Source organism: Nilaparvata lugens, chromosome 2 (assembly GCF_014356525.2).
Source record: "Nilaparvata lugens isolate BPH chromosome 2, ASM1435652v1, whole genome shotgun sequence".
In the NCBI taxonomy this organism is placed as follows: Eukaryota; Metazoa; Arthropoda; class Insecta; order Hemiptera; family Delphacidae; genus Nilaparvata; species Nilaparvata lugens.
The window spans coordinates 25,420,772-25,445,866 of record NC_052505.1 but is presented as its reverse complement, the minus strand read 5'-3'; the positions used below and the strand labels follow the sequence as shown (position 1 = coordinate 25,445,866).

The 25,095-nt window shown below is 34.2% G+C and overlaps 1 protein-coding gene across 1 annotated transcript in view; it reads right to left on the bottom strand.

Annotated features, from left to right (window-relative positions):
• Positions 1 to 25,095, bottom strand: part of LOC111045012 (Werner syndrome ATP-dependent helicase homolog) — a 32,773-nt gene that overhangs the window by 3,195 nt on the left and 4,483 nt on the right. Inside the window, exons 4-15 of the mRNA XM_039420026.1 lie at positions 21,791 to 22,029; positions 20,399 to 20,631; positions 17,609 to 17,848; positions 16,362 to 16,527; positions 15,065 to 15,282; positions 14,109 to 14,246; positions 6,250 to 6,385; positions 4,982 to 5,158; positions 3,999 to 4,222; positions 2,856 to 2,979; positions 1,451 to 1,570; positions 171 to 348 (exon numbers count right to left, since the gene is read on the bottom strand). Of these exons, the coding sequence (XP_039275960.1) occupies positions 171 to 348; positions 1,451 to 1,570; positions 2,856 to 2,979; positions 3,999 to 4,222; positions 4,982 to 5,158; positions 6,250 to 6,385; positions 14,109 to 14,246; positions 15,065 to 15,282; positions 16,362 to 16,527; positions 17,609 to 17,848; positions 20,399 to 20,631; positions 21,791 to 22,029 (2,193 nt within the window). The remainder of the gene's footprint in view (positions 1 to 170; positions 349 to 1,450; positions 1,571 to 2,855; positions 2,980 to 3,998; positions 4,223 to 4,981; positions 5,159 to 6,249; positions 6,386 to 14,108; positions 14,247 to 15,064; positions 15,283 to 16,361; positions 16,528 to 17,608; positions 17,849 to 20,398; positions 20,632 to 21,790; positions 22,030 to 25,095) is intronic.

The following is a 25,095-nucleotide window of genomic DNA, read 5'->3' as shown; positions in this document are numbered from 1 at the left end:
TGCAAAATGGAGTAAATGAAAAACAACGGGTATTCTCAACGTTTCAGTTCAAAATTTATGTTTGTTAATGCTTTATTCTTTAAATTTCAATAAATTCTAATGAAATTTTGGAACAAATCTGATAACTTAAAAAATCATAAGATGTCACACATATTCTGAGACACACTCACTTGAAGAGCAGTTTCTTCATCAGCTAAGCCATCATCCTGATCTACACTGCCAACTTGATTAGAGACTGAAGTACTGCTGCTTGATGCGCCCCTCTGATCTCCTTTCACATCTTCAGGTGGATTAATGGCTCCCGTTATTAACTTAGGCATATTTCGTTGTGAGAAAGTGAATTCAATCCTGCAAACCAAACAAAATGTTATCGAATTTGATGGGTTCTACAGATTATAGATACATGAAATAAAATTTTCAAATTTCAATTTTCAAAATACGGTACATGTTATCATCTTTTAACTTTCATCTATTCACATGAATTTCAAAGGCTTGAACTAACTTATAATAGACAAACATTACATTACAGTTATACAGTACATCAACTTAGAATTGGGAAAACGGACTTAAGTGTTTAATTCAGCAACATGAGTGCACTGAAACACATTTCAAAATAGTTCACTGATTTCACTAAAATTACATTCAAGATGTTTTTTGGTTTCTTAAATTTCACCTTTAGTTTTACTACTGAACAATGTGTGTTAAATCAGAGCATTTAATCTGAAGCATTTGAAGAACGTTAGGGATTTTCGTTTGTAATCCCAACCATGAACAATGAAACTATGCATAGTTCGAATTCAGATATAAAGAAAACATTTGAGCTAGCAAATAACTATGAGTTTCCTAAAAATCTATGACATCTACTGAAATTTGATGATTTCATTTGAACATTGTACATTTAATGCGGTAATTGTACGGTAAATTTGCAGTACCTAATTATTGTGTAATTTTTGCAGTGATAAGAATTGCATCAACTATACAGTGAATAGCAGTAAACTTGCAGAAATCATACAGTAGAATATTGTAATTTGAAATTATTGTAATTGTAATTTATAAATTTTACAGTAAAATTGCATAGTGAAATTGTACAGTCAAATTGATTCAGTGATTGGTAAAAAACCACAGCCTCAGTCTGAAACCAACTAACTGTACAAAATGTGATAGCTTGTTGGAGGCGTTCGTATTATTGCATATGCATACACTTTCAACTTCCAACTAACTTCATAGAGCTAATTCAACTAGTCGTTCGACGTACACTTTCAACTTCCAACTAACTTCATAGAGCTAATTCAACTAGTCGTTCGACGTACACTTTCAACTTCCAACTAGCTTCATAGAGCTAATTCAACTAGTCGTTCGACGTATACTTTCAACTTCCAACTAACTTCATGATCCACTATTGAGAATGTTATATTTTCTTTGAATGAAACCTGCATTATTTGTAACTCACAATTTCGCCGGAATCTCTTTGGCTGGAATTGGTTTCCGCTGCTCTTCTGTGGTGGATTTTAGCATCTTCAGCATATCATTTGATGGCGTCAGCCTCACTCTATTCCTTGTCTCTGGGTTTCTGTGGAAAATTTTCAAATCAAATGTGATGGATCAACCCAAAATTACATCAATATTGTAGGTATTTTCAAGAAACGACCAGATGAATCAAACTTATAGGATCTTTCCATAAAATCCAAGAAAGCATACGAGGTGTGGCTAGAAAAAGCCGAACTAGCAAAGGTGAAGGAATAAAACGAATGCAATAAGGCTGAAAGTCGCCTGGCCTGTCAAGTGACTCTTGCTCAACTTACTACTCGAGTTTTATCTGCCTCCTGCACTCAGTCTGCCCGTGGCGTCTGTTCTAAGTAGTTGTCGCTTTGTCTGTGCGTCGGAAAAATGTTGAGTGTACAGAAAGAACAGCGTGTTAACATCAGATTTCTTTTTAAACTTGGAAAATCTGCAAGTGAAACGTTTGTAATGTTGCAACAAGTGTACGGCGATGATTGTTTATCGTGAACACAAGTTTTTGAGTGGTTTAAACGATTTAAAGATGGCCGCGAAGACACAAGTGATGACGCTCGCACTGGCAGACCATTGGCAGCAAAAACTGATGCAAACATTGGAAAAATCTGTGAAATTGTTCGAGAAGATTGCCGTTCAACAATCAGAGCAATGTCTGAGTTGACAGGAATTGACAAGGAAAATGTTAGACAGATTCTTCAAGGAAGTTTCAACATGAACAAAGTGTGTGCAAAAATGGTTCCGAAATGAATCCTGCACCAAGACAGTGTCCCAGCTCACAATGCGTTATCAGTGAAGACGTCTTTAGCCAATCACAACATTCCCATCTTAGACCATACACCCTACTCACCTGATTTGGCCCCCTGTGATTTTTTATTTTCCCTAAAGTCAAGTCAGCCTTCAAAGGAACTAGATTTGAGAGTGTTGGAGCATTAAAAGAAAAAGCGACGGAAGGTAATGTATGGACTTACCGAAAATTATTTGCAACATTGCTATGAACAGTGGAAAATTCGTATGAAGCCGTGTATAGACCGAGGAGGAGAGTACATTGAAGGAGATAACATCAAATTGTAAATAATGGAAAATATTTTTTTTTAGCATCAGTTTGATTTTTTCTAGCCACACATCGTATATTTAATGGTACTGGACATTCTATTGGTGCATTTATGACCATATAATGTTTAATGATTTAACCATTTAATGTTTCCATACATTATTGACGGTTAACTGTTTTTCTCAAGCAATAACGTATTAACAATAAGTAATTTACGCTACAGCAATTTCAGTATACTCTTTGCTAGAGAGAATTATTCGATTGATTTGAATAATGAAAAGGAACATACCTTATATACGATTCTCCACTCTGTGTGATTCTTAGAGAAGTCGCGAATCTGTGAAATTGATTTTTTCCACCAAAGGTATTCAAGCTTTGTTGAGTCAGCAATTCTTCTCTGATTAATAGACGACCTAGATGAAGAATACTTATTTCAAAGAGTTTACACAGTTGTACAAGTACACGTATCTCAAATACCTAGAAAGTCTACTATACAATATACAGTTGATCTCTAGGTTTCTTGTGATTAGGTTTTTCAAGGTATCCTACTCAATTATCATCTACAAATACATAATTATTTCAACTTAATGAACAGGATACTTTCAATACACAATATTGTGATTGTGATTATGATTACTATTACGCTCTTCTGTTGAAGCAGCAAATAAGTTCTGCGTTTCTAATTAACACTTTCAACAATACAATAACCTATACCTACCACAGAGTGTTCGGAAAGTCACTGTGCGCATGAATTATGAAAAGAATGACAATAATTATAAATAAAAACTCAATTTTATATGTTTCTTTACTTACATCGTTGTGAATAACAATAACAATTAAAATCAGAGCACCATTTTTGAGATGAGCCTATTGCTCTCTCCCAGCTATATGATTTGTGATTACATCAATAAAAAGTAAATAAATGAATGAATAGATAAACAAATAACTGAATAAATCAGAATTGTCAGGATTAATTTACAATTTATAGCATTTATTTAAAATATACTTTCCATTGTTTGAATAAAAATATTCCATTTTAAATTATTAACTTAAGATTTAGAAACAGTTAATAAGTCCTACTGGCGAACAAGTGTTTCACTTATGCCAGTAGTTCTTTACCTCCAGCCGTATTTTACAGATAGTTGATATAGATATTTAGAATGATAATTATTGTTTTTTTATTCTAATTGAATTTAAATCAATAAGTAAGTGTATTTTCTAGGTTTGTTCAAGCAAAACTAAAATTTTAAAGGTGATGACAAACTCTCTGATACGAGTAACAGTATTCAATTTATGAAAAAATATACTATAAAAGTAACCGTTAATCCAATATATATATATTCTAACAATTAAGAACTAAAAAATAACTAAGAGCAAACCGTTTATTCTATCTCCTAACAATAAAAAAATAACTGAAACTTGGAAAACTCACCGATAGCTTTCCACCATGCTTCGCTTTTACTTTTACCCGCGCCGAAAAGTTCATGGTTTTCTTTCATCGCCTTGGAAGTTTTGGCCCGAGAGCCCTTTAGAAACTGCACAACCAACTTGAGACCGCAAAAGCCGTTGAACACCCTGACTGCTTTCAACATCATTACCGCGTCTCCACTGATGTCTATCTCTTGTTTATCGCTCTTAATCTCTTTGTTGTTGAGACTGCAATTTAAAAAGAGATTTGATTGAATCATTTGTAAGTGAAAAACATAAATCTTAATTGATTCATGTGGATTACTAGGATTTATAAAAGTTTTCAGATGAATAGTCCAATATACTTCAAGATCGGTTTTCGTCTAAGCGGCTGCTAGTAATCAAAACAGGAACTAATCATTATTAGATTAGATTTTTCAGAATATCAATTCTATAGTGAGGTCCACGTTATAATGACAGTATTTGATCAACTTTGGTTTTGCTATCCTTGTCTATCATTCGACAAAGCCGGTTGTACTATCCTTTTCTAGGTCCAAAACGATGACAATTATGTTTTTTACAGTGTAGAAATATGATTAATTAATGCAGAGAATCGGCATCGCTATTCTTCTATCTTTATCCACTGTCATTATAACGTGGACCACACTATAGATGGGCACCTCGCTTTTCGCTGGTGCCCTTTTTCAGAGCATTTCAATTTGTATACTATTAAGTTACCAAAGTGGATAAAAACTCTAAGGAAAACCCATTTTTCAACATTTTCACTGTCAGAGATTTGAATGAGTGTCTAAAGTTGTAATTCGCACTTTGAGTGATCCAATTCGAATGTCCACTCTACCAAGAAGCTTGTCGATGTGTGGGCTCAATTGTAGTTCATAAAGACAATTCTACAGATAAACTAAAAAAAAACATATCATTGAGTAGGGTAAGCAAATAATAAAATCCTAGAGACATAATTTGAAGTATTGTACATTAAAAAGTGGATACCTTTTATTGCAATTGTCGCAGCAATTCGGTTGAGTGCCCTTTCCTTTGTATTTGTCATCAAAGTATGATATGAGAATATATCTTCTACAGTTGTGACTTTCCAGATACCTTTCCATCAACCGAGCCATTGCATCACGGTGTTCTTTGAACTTTCCTTGGAGGTGCATATTGAAGAACCTGAACATGAAAGACAAATCAATATTTTATTAGATTTCCTTATTTATGTAGAGTAATATGTATAAATGTAGAGTAGTATGCTGGTGCATACACTAATTCACAATAACTGACAATAAGAGTACAGCTCTGAATGATTCAAAGGTTAAATGGATCTTGGAAATTAAGTGGAGGAAATAAATTAAGTGGAGTATAATCATTATAATCAAAATATACAATATGATCGATGAAGAACAACAGGAGTACTGTACTTAGATACAACTACTGACTTGTATCTAAATAAATCAGCGGACTTTGATCAGATAACTGTCCATCCTTGAATAAGGATATTCAAGAATACATCCTTCCCATTACAACTCTACAAGAGATAATAAAGGAATTTGATTTTTTATTCAACAATAATTTATTATTGAAGCCTGATAAAAGTATGAAATTCTATTCAACTAAAATATTATTCATTATAGATGAGCTATTTCAATATCAACAATAATAAAAGATTGGAGATAATACTAGGTCTTTAATATTATTGATATTGATTCGGAGTTTCGTTTAATTATTTCGTTCATTGATTACTATAATGCAATTCGATCCACAAAGCATCCTAAAAGAACAACACCGCCTATACCAACCGACCGCATCCTACCAGCCAAAGACAACGAGATGAAGACAGCAGTGTTGAAAATGGATGTTAAATTCGAAAGCGTTCCACACGTGAGTACCCTGATTAATATCCAATATTAGAAAATTTAGACTGCAGTGTCGTCAATAATAATTCAAAAGTGAAATATTAACAATCAGTTCGTCATATAAATTGAAATAGATGAGAATTATAATACAATTATTAGCATTTAAACGATTTCAATACTTGATTTATTTACTATCTATAAATGGATTTTCTTTATACTAATGGCGTTGAGGATTGCAATTGTTGTTGGTTTTTCAAAATGTAATAATCTGAATGCACTTTTGTAAAAGAATTGTTGCTAATCAACATTTCAATTTAATAATTTCATGTTCCTTTGAAGACTGCAGAAACTTCAATCTCGAAATTTGGAAAAATTGTTTCGAGCTTTTGTAACTTCTGTGTGACTTACGCATTAACACCGAAGTCGGCATTTGAGTAGAATACATGGCAGGCAGCAGGAAGACCATCTCTCCCCGCTCTACCAATTTCTTGATAATACGATTCGATTTCTCTTGGAGCTCCGTAATGGATAATCAAACGAACATCTGCCAAATACAGAATAAATAACTAAAATGAATATTTATCCCATTATGTCCATCAAGGGTGTAAGTATGAAACATAAGAAACAATCATTATATAAAATAGAATAGAATGACTTATCTATTAATTTGATGACAATAAAATTTATGATGGACTAACTATGGACTACTTATCTTTCTTCTATTCATCAATGATATCTCAAATTATAGTTCATTTTGTCTGATATACAGAGTGGGTGAAAAGTCTGAGACGGCTTAATATCTCATACACAAAGGTAATTTGACGTTGGGTGTGATTGGGGATCCTACTCAATTTGAAAATACTACTTTAATATGACTTTAAACCGCCATCTTGGATCCGCCTTATTGAATGCAACTTTTTCTTAAATAGGAAGGTGGTCATGCGATACATGATTTCGATACGGAATTTCAAGAAAAAAAGAATGGTATTCACATTATTAATCAATACTATTCAAAGCAGAAAAGATAAAAAAATCCGAGAACGGCTTAGTATCTCATAAAAAGATGTGATTCCAAGGTTGGTGTGATTGGGAATCCTACTCAATTTGAAAATACTACTTTACAATGAATTTAGAAACCTGGTCTGCCATCTTGGATCCGCCATATAGAATGCAACTTTATTTTTTTAAATAGGAAGGTGGTCATGCGATACATGATTTTGTTGGGTTGTTTAATGCTAAGTGGTCGTTACATATTGTATTTTGTATCATATTCTCAACTATTCGGTCAGAACTTTTTTCTCATTCATTACTACCTCTTCTTTACTATTATGAATTTCAAATTCCACCATGTAGAATCTGCTTTCTTTGATTTCCGTGGTCTAGTGGATATAGCGATTACGTAGACTTTTAGTGTGTGTTAAACTCTTTGTGTGAAACTCTTTAAATTGGTAGCGAAAACTAGGTGGTTGGTGTCTAAAATACTGCAATAAAATATTTTTCCATTGATGGTCATTTCAAATTATAATATCGGGGACCGAGCTTCGCTCTGGAGTACAAAAGCATAACAAATTTATTACGAAAGAAGATATTATAATAACATTCATAGTTCATACAGAAATGTTCTATCTAATCACAGTAAATTGAGTTTAATTCCCAGAGGAATGCAAAAATTTCCCTCACAAAGGCCCGGATGCACAAAAGCCGGTTAAATTTTAATCCTGATTAATTTCACGTGAATCAAATCAGAGAAGACCATTTCAAGAAGATGGTTCAACTGGAATTAATCAGGATTAAAAATGACCCGGCATTTTGCAACCGGCACTAAGTACCTGATTGAATGATTACAAAAGTTCAACAGCTGAGTCACAATTTTGACACAGTCCCACACACATGAGCTCGCTCACTCACTTCCATCATCAACAGACGACGAAATAATTATTATCAGCTATTTTTCCAAGGACGAATAATAATTATCCTTTTAATGTCCTTCAGCGAGTTTTCCCAGGGATGAGACCTAGTGCAATCGAATTTTTATATTATAAACCTACTACGTTCTGAATTTCGTGAGAATCGTTAGAACCGTTTTAGAGATCCGGTGAAAAACAAACATATAAACAGAAATTGCTCTTTTAATAGTATAGGATAGATTCACTGACTGTAAAGCTATGAGGTGGGTGAAAATCCTCAATCCCTTCATGTTATAGACTAGTATACTACCACCCGTACTTCTCAACTGTAATTGAGGTAGTCGAAATCTGGAACATTAGATGATTCTATCATCTTCTTTTGCGTTTTTTTCCAATAAGAACAAGCATTTCATCCAATATTCCAATCAAGGTTGCCATGAGAGTTTCCCTTGCAGTATTTCTTAATACTTCGAATATTCAGTACTAGTAGTTCGGAGAAATATTCAGTACTAGTAGTTCGGAGAACTGTAGAACTCGCTACACACACTAACATCACTACACTCACACGCCCGCCTATTCACACACAACACACATACAAATTGGATTTAGAGTATGATGATATATGCAATAGAATCGGTGGAGGACGCTGAGAAATAGAAGTTCTTTACACTTTTGAGCTAGGCTGCACGGTTAAAGAGATAAAAAATCTGAAACTTGAAATTTGGTACTTGTGGGAGGGGGAATTATCGAATTTTAATTTTTTTGAAATTTTCAACATATGATATATGAAATAAGATCACCTTGGAGTATTTTAGGAACTTACAAATAAAACTCTTCTTGCTGCTGTCATTATCTATTTATTTCGTTGTTTACTTCTACACATTACAACAGCAAGTAACATGGAACCGAGCATAGAGTACTTAACCGTGTTTCAGGTTAGCCAACCAAAACAAATACATAACAATTCTCCTCCCTTATTTGAGGTGTTACAAACTCATTACCTTGAATATCTTTTAACAATTCATCCAAATTCAAATTATTATCAACAATTGGTACATTTTCCTGTTCAACAAATTTCCTCATTTGGTTTACATGCCTTTTCCAAATTAGATTATCTTCAGTTTTTACAATGAAAGTTACAGGAGACACTTGATCAATAATTTTTCCTTTTATCCATGTACTTTTATTCTTATTGTAATTTCTAACATAAACAATGTCATCAATCGAGAAATTTATTTTGTTACAAGTCCTAGCCGGGATTTCAGATTTCAATACCTTTTGTGCTAGTACAATAGGTTTGATTCGGTCAAGTCTAGTTAACAATCTACGTCCTACATGTAATTCAGCAGGAGAAACTCCAGTAGTACAATGCGGAGTATTTCTGTATTCTAATAAAAATTTAGAAATAGCTTGTTTCACGTTAGACATTTCCTTTGACAAAACTTCTATCTTATTCTTAAATGTTTTTACAGCGTTTTCCGCCGCTCCATTCGAGGCAGGATGGAATGGTGCGGTTTTATAGTGACTTATACCATTTCTAAGTACAAATTTTTGAAATTCATCAGCCGTAAAACAAGTAGCATTATCACTCACAAGTATCAAGGGAATACCCCAATTTGCAAAGTACACTCTCAACAAATCTATAGTACAATCGGTTGTTAAGCTAGAGGCTTCCATAACATCTAACCATTTAGAATAAGCATCGGTAATCAATAAGTAATATTTTCCTTTTATTGGACCACAATGATCAATATGGATTCTATGGCCGGGCGCAGCAGGCCACTTCCATGCCGAAGTTACTTTAGGAGGATTCGACTTACATTCATAACATAATTTACAAGATTTTGCTATTTCTTCTATCTCGGAATCGATATTTGGCCACCATACATACGATCGAGCCATACTTTTCATTTTCACAACTCCTAGGTGACTACTATGAAGTTCAGTTAGAATCAATTTTCTCAATGAAACAGGTATTACAATACGGTTACCAAGCATTAGACAATCTTTATCTACATACAATTCATTTCTTCTATTAAAGTACGGTTTCAATTTATCTACAATTTTAGAATTATCAGGCCATTCATATTTTACATATTCACATACTTGACTCAATACAACATCTTTAGCAGTTTCTTTCTTTACATCGAAAAAATTCAAACATTGCACATCACTCTTTACAAAATTCAAATAAGTATACTCCTCTCCTTCATCATCAATAGTTTTACTAGGTAGAGGCAATCTTGACAATCCATCAGCATTACAATTATCCTTAGATCTAACATAATTTATTTCATAATCATAACCAGACAAAAATATTGACCATCTCTGCAACCTATTTGCAGTCATTTGAGGAATACCATTCTTAGGACCAAAAATAGTTGTCAACGGTTTATGATCTGTTTTCAATATGAAATGTTTACCATACAAGTATTGATGGAAATGTTTCACGCCAAAAATTATTGCTAAAGCTTCTTTTTCTAACTGAGAATAACCTTTTTCGGCTTTGGTTAGCGTACGACTCGCATAAGCGATTGGCTTTTCATCACCATTACTGAAACGATGAGACAACACAATACCTAGTCCATAAGGAGAAGCATCACAAGATAACACAATGTCCAAATCAGGATTAAAATACACTAATACATTGCCTGACAACAATAATTCTTTACTTTTAGTAAATGCTTTTTCTTGCTTACATGACCATACAAATTTTACATCTTTTCTCAATAATTCATACATTGGTGACAAAACAGTAGACAAATCCGGTAAAAACTTAGCATAGTAATTAACTAAACCTAAGTAAGCTTGTAATTCAGACACATTTGTAGGTGGTTCAGCTTCGACAATAGCTTTAACCTTATCATTATTCATATGCAAACCTTTAGCATCTATTACATGTCCGAGAAAAGAAATAGATTCTTGAAAGAATGAACATTTACTTCTTTTCACAGTTAGACCACTATCTTCCAGTCTTGACAAAACAGCTTTCAAGTTTTTAATATGTTCTTCATCATTCTTACCAGTAATAAAAATATCGTCTAGAAAACTTACAACATTATCTAGACCTCTTAATAGGTTTTCAATTTCCCTTTGAAATAATCCTGGCCCAGAAGCTACACCATAAGGTAATCGATTGTACATGAATAATCCCTTATGAGTGGATATAGTTACCAATTTTTTGGACTTTTCATCTAGTTCTATTTGTTGATATGCTTGTGATAAATCTAGTTTACTAAATTTTTTACCACCTCTTAAAGCTACAAATAGATCATCAACTCTAGGAATTGGATGTCGATCAATCATTAACATTTTATTTATGGTGACTTTGTAATCACCACATAACCTAATTAACCCATCTGGTTTCATCACTGGCACAATAGGTGTACCATATTCACTAGATTCTACAGGCGTCAGAATATTTTCATTAACAAGTCTATTTATTTCAAGTTCAACCTTATCCTTAATTGCATATGGTATTGGCCTTGGTTTACAAAATATTGGTCGTGCATCATCTTTGAGATGTAACTCAAATTTACGTTTAGTATACTTTCCTAATTTGTCGGAAAAAACTACTGGGTAATCCTTTATTACCTTTTCTAGCTCCAATTCATTATCATTTACTTGATTCAAACCTTGAATTGTTGGTTTACAATGACTATTCAATTGACCTAAGTCTATCTTAAGAGCTTGCAACCAAGAACGTCCTAATATTGGTGAAACATTTCTTTCCTCTTTATTAGATTTCATAACATACAATTGCAAACTTTTTTCTTTACAATTCTTGTTGATTGCACAATTTACATGAACTACTCCTACCGGTTTAATAGGATCACCTACATAGCTATGAAAAACTTCATCAGTTGGTTTCAATTTTACAGTCAAGTCCGGGAATTGTTTTACAAAATCAGAATAACATATTGCACTAATGCCAGAACCAGTATCCACTTCAAAATTGATAGGTTTACTTTCGATAATTAATTTCATTTCAATAGGCTTTACATAATTAATTGACTTCTCAATTCGTAGATTATTCATAGAAGCAATATCAAGACAGTTGAATTCTTCAGTTAAAGTTTTAGATTGAGATACAATAGAATCAGATTCAACATAATTATTGTTTTGCTTACCTGAAGTTTTTCTTACCTTGCATACATTTTTTAAATGACCTTGCTTACCGCATACATGGCATTTATAGTTTCGAAAATGGCAATTTTTACTCAAATGATTTGCTTTTCCACAACAGTAGCATTTTTTCCATTGCCCTGGATCTCCTTTAGTTGTGGAAAATTGCGGATTCGCCGTAAGGTTAGGTCTACTAGGTTTACTTGAATTTGTTGAAGTTGAAGGTCTGAAACTTTTGTTGTAATTAATTTTACTACTAGTAAAATTACTAGTTGCATTCAATTCAGCTACACCACGAAGAGTTGTTTCAAGAGAAATAGACAGTTCAATGCATTTTTTATAAGTAAGATCAGGTTCACTTAATAAACGTTTTTTAATACCAGTATTTCTGATGCCCCATACGATTTGATCACGCAAAGCTGACTCTAAGTTATTTCCAAACCCACAGTTCATGGACAGTTTTTTCAAATTAGCTATATACTGTACAATAGTTTCGTCGTCTTTTTGAAGGCGTTCTTTAAATTTGTAACGTTCAGTGATTTCACTTGGTCTGGGTTGAAGGTGATTAGACATGAGTTCAACCAGTTCAGCATAACTTTTTGACGAAGGCAAAGCAGGTGTGCACAAGTCCTTGAACAGGCCATAACCCTCCGTGCCAATTGAGGTCAATAGAATAGGGACTTTTTTAGCCTCAGTAATATCATTTGCAGAAAAATACAAGGAAAGTCGTTCGTGCCAATTTGACCAGTTCTCTTTTAAATCAAATTCATAAACCCTCCCTATCGTCCCTGTGACGACTATTCTATCTGTACCACCACCAGCTTCAGCAGGATTTACCATCGTTTTATAATTTGTTCACTATACTTACGTACACTATACTTACAATATCACTTATAATATCCCTTTGATAATTTTTACGTTCACTTTTTCCCATTATCCGTTATCCTCGTCGCCATTGTAGTATTTTAGGAACGTACAAATAAAACTCTTCTTGCTGCTGCCATTATCTATTTATTTCGTTGTTTACTTCTACACATTACAACAGCAAGTAACATGGAACCGAGCATAGAGTACTTAACCGTGTTTCAGGTTAGCCAACCAAAACAAATACATAACAACATCTATCACGCATTCAAACACATAACATTGACAAAAAACCAACCAAAAAACACCAAATATCTAGTCAGCTAGAACACCAACAGTGAAACGCCGAAACAACAACTAGGTTAGGTTGGTTCGTCTCGTACCTAATGTAGACCGGGTCGCTTTTTTCCAATAAGAACAAGCATTTCATCCAATATTCCAATCAAGGTTGCCATGAGAGTTTCCCTTGCAGTATTTCTTAATACTTCGAATATTCAGTACTAGTAGTTCGGAGAACTGTAGAACTCGCTACACACACTAACATCACTACACTCACACGCCCGCCTATTCACACACAACACACATACAAATTGGATTTAGAGTATGATGATATATGCAATAGAATCGGTGGAGGACGCTGAGAAATAGAAGTTCTTTACACTTTTGAGCTAGGCTGCACGGTTAAAGAGATAAAAAATCTGAAACTTGAAATTTGGTACTTGTGGGAGGGGGAATTATCGAATTTTAATTTTTTTGAAATTTTCAACATATGATATATGAAATAAGATCACCTTGGAGCGCTGAAGAATAAAGGTTCTCTACACTTTTGAGCCTGGAAGCACGTTTGAAAAGATAAAAAAATCTGAAACTTGAATTGGGACTTCAATTTCAAAAATTAAAAAATTTTGAACATGTGATACATGAAATAATACCGCTTTGAAGCGTTGAGAAGAATGAACCCAATTTGAGCCTGATCCGATAAAGTATTCAAAAGTTAGGTTGATTTTTAGGGTAAAATTTGCGAATAAAGGGCCGCCATCTTGAATGGGTGATGAATTAAACATTTTTAAATATATAAGTTTCTGCGCCTTGTTTCAAAGTACTTGTATACCAAATTTTATCCAAATCGGTCCATAACTGCGACTGTAACTGCGGTACAAACAAACAGACAAACGCTGATTGACTTGAAACATAGAATTCGCTTCGCTCATTCAATATAATACATTCAAATTAATTTTGTATTGGGGATTTAATTTTTGAAGTCTTGAATAGTATTTAGGATTGATATTCATTAATTTGTTAATGAATATCAATCCTAAAAATGTAAAATTACCTAGAAATCATAAAAATAAATAAAAAATGTGAAATTACCTGGCTTGTCGATACCCATGCCAAAAGCTGAGGTGGCAGAAATCACATTGATGATATCCTTGGTGAAATTTTCGTGGGTTTCCGTTCGTAAAGACATTTTCAACTGAGCGTGATAGTGATGACATTTCACACCATTATCTGTAGAATGAATAAATACACCAATCAGTTCAGTTCCTTAAAAATAAACCCTAGAAATAAATCACTTCTAGTGTAGAATAGCAAGCATACAAGCAATTCAATACAATTTAAACAAATAGAATGATAGACTATGTTGTAGGAGAATATATATATTGTGTGTTCAAGCAAAAACATTAAACAATAGTTCTCAATTATATCAAATTTGACAGTATTAAATTACTGATTCTAAAATAGGAAATTGGATCTAAAGTGTTATCAAACTCCAATGAAATTAGAAATCGGTTTGTAATTAAATAACCATATTTTAAAAAAAGTGAACACATCTACCGTTATTCAGAAATTAATAATAAGCACAGATAAATATTGTATATCAGTTATAAATTTCAAATCCAAACAATAATAGATATATATTAAATAAATTGATAATTAATTTTAAAATTTAGAAAAGAGTGATAGAGTGTAGATATAATATAATACGGGGGATATTCTATCTTTGCTAACTTGTTAGCATGTTACACAGTGTTTGTTATAGCTCTCAAGAAACTTTTGCTTTCTAAGCTTCCAGTTCGGCTAATTTGAATTATTACTGTATTTCTAGGAAAGAAAAATAATAAAATCTTCGAGAAACGATCATATACGGTACATGAGCTCTTTAATCAATAAGTGTAGGAGAACTAAGATTTATGCACAGTAGCTCAAAGCTCAATTTTTGATAAACATAATTGTTGTCTAAAACTCAAGCGAAAGTATCAAGTACAACAATTTTTCAATGATTTATAAAAAAACTTCTTGAGAATCCAATTTTTGAAACGACTCACCTGTTAGAGACGAAGCGACAACTTCTGTCGCTTTGACGGTAGGACAATAGATGATGGTCGGTCCGGGAAATTTCAATTGGAGACCATCGCGTACCATGAACCGTCGCAGGTCACTGAACGCGTCTTTGCCTTTCAACCAAACGCCCAGAAACAGATTCGGACGATCGAAATCCGTGAAAATTATTTCTGCATTGCTGTTGAAGAAGAATTTCGAGTAAATTGAAACAGAATGAAGAATAAAAATGATTGTATCAAAAAAGGTCAATAATATAAGTTTGAAATAAATAAAACGAATTATACAAAGTGATGAAAATGAAAGAAGACAGCCGTTAGAGTATTACACAACGAAACAAGTATTATAACCTACTGTAATTTTATTCCAAAACAACTTAAGGACTTGGCCACATAGAAACTATAGAAAGCGATCTGCGATCAGAATTCATTGGGAGAATATGGATATAATTTTAATTTTAATTTTATTTTTAATTTTTTAATTTTTGTCTTCAAATTTTTTAATTTATTTCAATTAATTTAATCGAATTTCGGATTGATTATTGTTTTTCGGCTTTATATCAACATTGTGAAATTCAAAATCAATTTTATATCTGTGTTATCTTCCTCGGATGGTGCGGAAACTTTGGCAGAAATCAAAATTTGAACTTAACCTAATTGTTTGGACTATTTTTAATATGTGAAAATCCAGGAACTGAAGAAGTTTTGGGCAATTGCCTGTTTTTTCTTTCCTAATTATAGTATGTGTATCACCTTGAATAAATAAATAAATAAATATCTTAGGCCCATATGCAGATAATCGGTTTAAACAAATAAATGTCAGCTGTTCGTTTAAACTCCATATTGAACACATATGATGAATGAAACCATATCTACAAGTAGTTTAACGTTATACACAGTGTTAGCATATAGCCATAAGATATAGATTGATGACCGCTACGATCGCAGATCGCTCTCTATGTGGCCAGGTTCTAAGGCTCGCATTAGGTTGAGACACTAGCCCGGCCACCACTAACACACCGAAATCTGGTGTCTCTGCTGGTGCCCTAAATGTAATTTAGGAGCATCATGAGAACTGCCCCGCGACTCGCTCGGAAACCAAGAGTGGGGAAGTTATGCAGCGTTCTCCACATTCCTAGACTCTCACTGGCGTCCAAATGCAATATTATGAGCCTAAGGCAAATTAGCAATATTACATTATGTCACGAGGCTGGGCCGCCAGTTGGACACCAGAGAGACTCCAGTGGTGTCCGTGTGTGAAGCAAGCTGGACACCAGAGACATACCAGGGAAGGTGGCCGGGCTGGCGACCCGAGTGAGCCACCAGCTGGCCGCCATAACCTGGTGTGATGAACGCAATAAGAACAACTAATGTCCCACGACTCGCCCAGACGTTTGGTGTCCCGCTGGCGACCCAGCCTGGTGTCCTAATATAATACAGACCTTGAGACCCTACATTGTCCATTCTCAATCAACTTACTGATTGTTTCACATTGTAGTATCACAATATTTTAATAGCACATGGATTCAATATTGTAATAGGATACCATGTTCTTAGAGCTCATCCCAACCATATCCTTGGAATTATATTTTTTCAAAAATATCGAAAAATCTATATATCTCTAAAACAAAGGTCGATATGAAAATTTACTGGACATTTTTTGTTCCATATGTCATGTAGAATCTATAGTATTCGGCTGTTACACCTTCCGTGCGACACCATAAATATATATTAAAGTAAGAAGAAATTTTCTACTTTTAGAGGAGTTCAACAAGGTAGCTCCCCTCAAACCAAAAAGCAGTGACTGGGTCTTGCTCTCATTCAGCAGGAACCCATTTGCTCTAAACCAATCCGATGCTTTAGACATAGATGTTGCCGACGAAGTTTCAAGTTTGTGGATGTCATTACTCTCATTTACAAAAGTTGTATCATCGGCATACAATATTGTCTGATTCTTTACGAAGCTTGGTAGGTCATTTATCATTAGTATAAAAAGCAGCGGCCCGAGCACGGAACCCTGTGGTACACCATACTTGACTTCTGATACCTTAGATCTTGATCCCTTAATACACACTATCTGTTTTCGCTTTCGTAGATAGGATTTTAATAATCTATTGGGAAATCCCATTGCTGTCATCTTATCCAGAAGAATGGAGTGGTCAATACAATCAAATGCCTTGCTCAGATCACAGAAGGTGGCCTGAACAAAGCGTTTACCCTCAAAAGCCTCAAGAATTTTATTGATGAGTGAATCAACAGCTTGTGTGGTCGACCTATTCTTAATAAAACCAAACTGCTCATTACATATAATTTTATGTTGCTCTAAATAATCACACATTTGCTTATGAATTATAATTTCAAAAACTTTGGCAAAAATGGGAATTAATGAAATTGGTCGGTAACTGGAAGGGCAATTCTTGTCACCTTTCTTATAAACAGGTATCACTCTCGATAGTTTTAGTGCATCAGGAAAAACGCCTTGATCTTTGCATTTATTTATACAATAAACTAAAGGACATGCTATGCAATCACCTAATTTCCGAAGTAGATTATTTGTGAGGCCATATATATCAACACTGCCAGATGATTTTAATCTATTCAGAGCATCGAGGACATCATCCATGGTCACTTCAGCAAACTGAAAAGTAGGCCTCTCTTCTCCAGTGATGAAATTCTGCATCATATCCATTGCAGTCTCGGTAGGTTTCATTATCCTACTATTTATATCATCAACCGCAATCCCACAGAAGTCATTAAATTCATCAGGTGATACTGGAATTACGTCATTGCATTTACTACCGTTTACTGAACCTATTATTTTCCAGGCCATTTTGCATTTGTTTGCTGCTTTCTCAATTCGACCAATTGTGTGTGCTTTCTTAGCATTCATAATTGCTGTTTTATACTTACTTCTAGCATCCAAGTATAATAGTCTAGTTACCTCCGTGTTAACTTTCTTATTTAAGTCATAAAGCATCATCATCCTGTTTTTCATATTAGTCAATTCGGTTGTGTACCAATCATTCTTACGTTTATTAATTCTGTATTTCCTGAAATGTCCATTAAATTTACACTTTCTTTGAGGTATAGTGCTATCAAGGATACTCATAAATTTATCAAAAAAATTATCAAAAATCTGACCTGCTGTAGACAACTCCATACTACTAAAAAACCTCACCCAATCATAATTTCTAAGAGATTCTCTACAATTGGCCAATTTTAAGACATCTATTGGCCTAGAAGTAACAATTCTAGCCTGGGTATTATTAATTGATTTATCTATAGAAAAATTCTTCACAATTAGACATACAGAGTCATGGTCAGAGAAAGTGCACTTGATAACTTTGCAAATCTGATTCAGTTCTGTGATACAAGCATTTGTAAACACATTGTCAAGACAAGCTTTCCCTCGTGTCGGCATATTATTCTGTGCTGTAAAGTTATATTGCCTAAGTAGGTTCTTGAAATCAGCTACATGCCTCTTATTATTGACAGTTACATCGAAATGCGCATTTATATCTCCACCAATTACAATTTTATAGTTTCTCCACTTATAACTTGTCGCGTAAAATAAAAAGAGAGTTTCCAAACTTTCCAAGAATTTTGATGGATCTCCATTAGGTGACCTATAGATAGATAAAATTACCACCTTACTCATCTCTATGCAAACACCAGCTATTTCAAAATCAAGCTCCTGGCACATTGACTCAAGCTCTAACTTCTTAGCCATGCCTGACAGTGCTTCCGTCACAAAGATTGCAACCCCCCCCACGCATATGAGTATCCCTACAATAAGACTGGATCAATTTAAAATTATCCAACTGTTTAAAAGGCAATTCAGTCTTCCTACACCAGTGCTCACATATACATAATACATCAAAATTATTGTCTGCCGCATATTCATTGACTAATCGATTTTTATTCTCAAGGCCTTGTACATTTAAATATCCAATTCTGAATTCAATATTAGTAGACATTATCAAATTTACAGCCCGTTTAACTTCATTACAGTTAGAATGTAATGCTTCCAGGTCCTGTCTGTCTAAAGGTTTTAGGGTTTCTGATTGATCTTCTTCTAAAGCAGGACCATAAACTAGTTTTCCGAATTACTAGTATACCCTAACTCAATAACATTCCCGCCAGCATGCCCACACTCCAACTGTTCTTTTAATTTTCGAGCCAGTGAAGTTTTTCCCTTTCTATTCAGATGTAATCCATGCCTTGTGAAGTTTTCTCTACCTAAGTCAGAAATATCTATAATCTTTACGTTACCAAATTTCCCACAAATCGTTTTAATTCTTCTATTTGTTTTTCTTATTTCGGTGTTGACACAGGACCAGTCCGGTAGATCATGCCTCATTGGTATTGTGGATACTAATATATTTGTAAAATTCAATACTTGGATAAGAGTAATCAAGCTTCTTAAAAATTTCTACGCCTCATTAAAATAAACATCATTCGACCCTCCAATAACAACCACGTTATCATCACATGATAAATCATGAGTGTCACTTCTTATATTATTAGCAATAGGGTCAAATCCTGCGCCAGGCATGATAAAACCACTGACAGATTTTCCGAGCTCAAGTTGATCAAGGTGGTGTACCAAATCGCGACCGTGACTGTCTCCATACACTCTGATTACATTACCATTACACTTATTATTACAAGTAGTGTGAGTCACTTTTCCATTAATACAACTTTTTTTCAAAACTTCGACTGGTTCAGGATTTGAGGGCTTGAATTTTTCTTTCTCAAAAATTTTACTATAAGTTTGCTCCATATCTATTCCATATCTGCAATTGACAGGTTTCAAAACCTCACATGCATTAGCAAGCATCCTCCATCTATAGCTGGAAGCATTGAAATCATTGTCCAATTCAAGACCTGCAGTTAAGCATGTAGATTTGTTGATTTTCCTAAATTTCAAAACCTCTTCAATAAAATACAGTGCATATACACCACAGTCAAAAGTATTGTTCTGACGTGGACAGGGCATACTTATCAAATTTGCTGATTTGAAATATGGGCCTATCCTACTGACCAGAGTACTAGCGTAACTATCATGTTTATCCAATGAATCAAAGCTAATAAATTTATTGAAAACCCTATCATACAATACAGTGCTCCAATGAGAACTAGACCATCCATTAGTACATTCAGACTGTTGGCTATCACTAACAACAAATGCAATAATATTATTATTATGATTTACAATTTTATTCAGGAAAGATATATCAGCTTTTTCATCATGTATGATCATAGCAGTTACAGAAGGCAATATTACCTGGCTCCCTGGAAAAGAATTCATCAGAAAATTACAAAAACAGTCCATATCGGCGTCAGCAATAAGTTCAGTCCTGAGAAATCGGCTAAGACGATCGACTAGGGTGCTTTCCTGTGACACCTCCTGCTCCGGCCTCCCTGGCTGCTCACAAGTCGTCATCTCCATCAAACGAATGTCCAGCTCCATCGAACGATTGATGGCCGCATTCCATTGTTCCTCTAGTACTTTTATTCTGGCTCTTAATTTGTCATTATCCTGTTGTAACTGACTGTCACATATTAACGTCCGAAGAGTAGTAAAACTATCATTGTCATCATAACTATCCTGTTTGTCCACAATGGAAAGTTCATCGTCAATTTCAGTAGTTAGGCCTATACCAGCCTGACTAATATGCTCGTGCGATCCATTTATTTCCCGTACAATAGATACATTTGAATTTGTTTTTATCGATACTGAACAGTTTTTGTATAAACACCGCCATGTAACATCGCCTTTATTCGAAGTTGATGCTTTCCTGTACTTTACACCGTTGTACTCAATAGCAGCATTACCTCTGGATGTTTTACATTGTTTGATAGTGAAGTTCATATTAATTATGTTGTTGTAACCGTAACGTGAAAAAAATGCTTTATTGGAAGATTGAGAGCTGTATCATACAGAACAGTTATTGACGTAAGTAGCTATCGTAATTCAAACTCTCCCGCCAGCACTTGAAAACAGTTTTCAAAACTACGTTGCTATGATACGATAAACCGGCTAAAATACAAAAGTCCGCACAGCTGATTGCATTCACTAGCGATACAAAATTAATATTAGAAACCGTTCTACTAGTGTCTTATCACTTGAAACGGTAGACAATGATAAGAAGTTCTGCTCCGATCACTGGGCTATATTAACAGTACATATATATTTCATTCATATAGCTTCTTAGTGTTTACTGTTTACTGTGAATAAACATGATTTGACTTGGTACCCCCGAATGAATTCAAACAACTAGCCGATTCTTAGGTTAAGTACGCAGTCAGAACACAATATTAGAGCTACCAGAGTTCAAACACAATTCACAAAGGATTCACTACATACAACAGCACACCATCACTATTTGGTCTGTATCATAACAGTTAAAACTTTTTCATTACTCACTTAATTCATTAAATTAACTTCAAATGTAGAGCAACATGCAAAGTAAACTTCCTATTCCTGCGTCTGCGCAGTTGAGTGTATAATAACCATCCTCGGTAAATTAAGAATCTATATTATGCAAGTTTTCAAGTTGATTACTTCTCTAGATAGTGATGCCAATAATTGATCTAAATTCACAAGAATCATAACTTTTATTGATTCTTGGATTAAAATTTCTCCAAGAATAATGATTTCCAGTATTTGTATTTTATTCTGTTCTGAAGTACTAGATCATTGAATATTTTTACCTGTAAGAAGGCCGAAAGTCAAATCCCCACTGACTGACGCAGTGAGCTTCATCAATGGCTACCAGACAAATTTTGTGCTTCGATCTGACCTTTTCCAGAATTTCTTGACAGTAGTCACCCAGACAGAACTCGGGTGTCAGGTAGACGACTCTGTACTTGTTAGTCAGTAAGCCATCAACAACATTCCTTTTATCTGACTGCGCTGAACCCAGAAAACAAGCTGGAATATTCATCATCTGTAAATTCGAAAAATTTAATTGATTACTGTAAAAATTAAACGAGTAGGTGTCTAGATGATTAACTGAACCAAAAGAAAATCTCTGACTAAAACATTATATTAATATTAAAAGAGATGTGAGTTTTCTAAGAATTATTGAGAAAAACATTTTCATCAAGATACTTTTTTTGCTGAGGGTGATGCCCACATGAGCTCTAGACTTGTGCGGGTAATGAGGCGGATGAAAAATATATCATGACATGAGAGATTCTGTGAAGATTTATAATGGAGGACATTTAAGATATTTTTCAATTCAATTTTATCAATCATCTTTCATTTTTTTCATTGCATTTTTTTATTGCGGATGATGCCCACATCATCAAGCTTTTTGCTTGTGCGTGGGTAATGGGAAGTGCGAGGGTGAATTATGAGATGATCAAAGGTCCATATGCCTATTCGATGGGATTTGGCGGGATTCGAACCCGCGACCAGGTAGCACTAGCAGACTGAAGGGTGCAACGCCTTAGTCAACTTGGCTATCCGGCCAGCATTCTACATAGATTTGATCTATTTATTTATTTTTTGATACAATTACAAATCATATGAATATGATCGGGATAGAACAACAGATGATGGATAGGATAACACACCATCTTTCCATTATTAATTATTTATTCAAAATTTAATGTCGACTGAGTCATTAAACGTCAAAAGTCATCATCTCGGCTATGTTCTTCAACCGTCTTGCTGGAGTGAGGTTTTGAAATCATTGAAAAATTCTATACATATGGAACAATTTTGAATAGAAAGATAGTCAGTTCAATATGTGTTAATTTCCTTCAAATTCATCGATTTTGAATCTCTTGCTGTCTTGTGACTGTGAAAGTGTCTTGAATTGAGTAAGCTGATTGATTAACACTTCCAGCGGATGTTATGTTGAAAATTTATCTAACATGTTTGTTTCTATTGAGTTATTTGAATGATGTTGTGTGACTATGGATGCAAATGTCTTCCTCTACAACCAAAACAAAACAAACAAAAAATACATATTGAATACATACAAACATAGAAATTATTGAGAATTAAAGTTGGTTGTGCAATTTGACACTTAATTTTTTGGAATTATTTAGTTGTTTGGTTATCAAAATATGATCATTGCGCAACCTATGATAAGTACACTTATCAATTGCACACTATGATGAGGTTTGTGCTACTTATACTCCAGCCAAGATAAAACAATTGCAAAGTGTTGATTTTGAAAGTTTGAAACAAAATTCAAACTTCTATAGGCCTAAATAATTTTATTATAATACAATTCAGTCAGCTTTCGGAAGCCGAAGCGAGTGGACGTGTTTTGTGAAATTCATGTAATTATTCTAAAAGTATACCATCAAACTGTTGTGTCAGTGAAAACGGCATTGCCGAATTGTGAGTGAGTGTGTGTGTGCGTGCGCGCGCGCGTTGGCAGCAACTATGACTGTAGCCGAGTTTGGATATTGCTGCTTCGGTGAGTGCTGAATCGGTAATTCTATTGTGAGAACTGAACTATCGTAACTATGAACGGTGACGATAATACAACTATTATTACTATAACTGAAGAAAATAAACCTGTCTCCTACAAGGTTCGAACTGATAAAATTCAATCAGAATGCGAAAAATTTTTATTTAAAGCTTGGAACGAAGCTAATACAAAATTCCAGCAATCAGAAAAAATAAGTTCTGAACTTAAAATTCAACTTGAACAGCTTCAAACTAGATTATCAGCGTTAGAGTCTAAATCTAATAATGAAGAAAAAAATACGGACAATTATCAAACCGATGAAGAAGAATTGTCTACTGAAACAGAATGGATTCGTCAAAAGCAAAGAAAGAGGAAGAGAGAACAATCTGACTCACCTCCAACACAATCATCCAATGAGCAGAAAGTGAGTTCACGTAGAGAAACTGAACTAAAAGAGAATGCTGAACCAAAAAAAACTCCTAGTATCAAACAAGTTAAGAGACCTCCTCCAATAATACTCTACAACATCCAAGACTATCAAGTAGTGTATAAGATTTTGAATGAAAAAATAAAAGACTCTTATAAGATCACACTATTGAATAATGGTAGCTTAAAACTCAACGTTGAATCTGAGGATAATTATAGACTAGCTACATCATTGCTGAATGACAAAAAAATGAATTGGTCTTCGTTTGAAAACAAGCAAACGAGACCCATTAGAGTAATAGTGAAGAAGTTGCACAGCACTTGCAATCCACAGGAAATAAAAGAGGAACTTCAGGAAAAAGGATTTAAAATATTGGACGTGGTAAACATTCTTAAATGGAAAACAAAAGAACCACTCCCAATATTCATGTTAACTTTTGAAAACACAGAGAGCATAAATAGAATTTATGAAATATGTGTAATTATGGGTATGAAGGTTGAAGTAGTCCCCCTGAAAAAATCGAAATTTCTACCGCAATGTAAAAATTGTCAACCTGGGGACACACGAAAAAATACTGCCAGAAGGAGCCTAGGTGCGTGAAATGCGCTGGTCCCCACATCACTATCAACTGTACTAAGAGTAAAGAAGTTAAGCCTAAATGCTACAATTGTGGGATGGAGCACCCTGCTAATTATAGAGGATGTGTTGTAGCACAAGAGTTGCAGGCACTTCGAAATAAGAAAAAAGCAATAAAATCTATTTCGTCAGTCAACAAAAGAAACGATCCTATTGTGCCACAGAGAGCTGTAATAAATGACAGTAGAGTTAAGGAGAACCAGAGTTATGCTGATAAGCTGAAAAATAAAGTACCTATCAACAGTAACGAAAAGTCAAGTCTTCAAGATTACAACTTGAGTAAAGATTTGGAACTGAGCATTACAACTCAACTTAAATTGATTCTTGAGAAACTAGTTGTGCAAGAAGGCCTCAATAAATCAATTTTAAGTAGGTTAGAAAAACTGGAAAATATTTCAGTTCCAGAAGTCATTCACAAGAAGCATGGAAAATAGATTCAAAATTATGACTTGGAATGCTAATGGATTACTACAGCACAAAGATGATCTATTAGCAATTCTAATTGAGCATAAAATAGATGC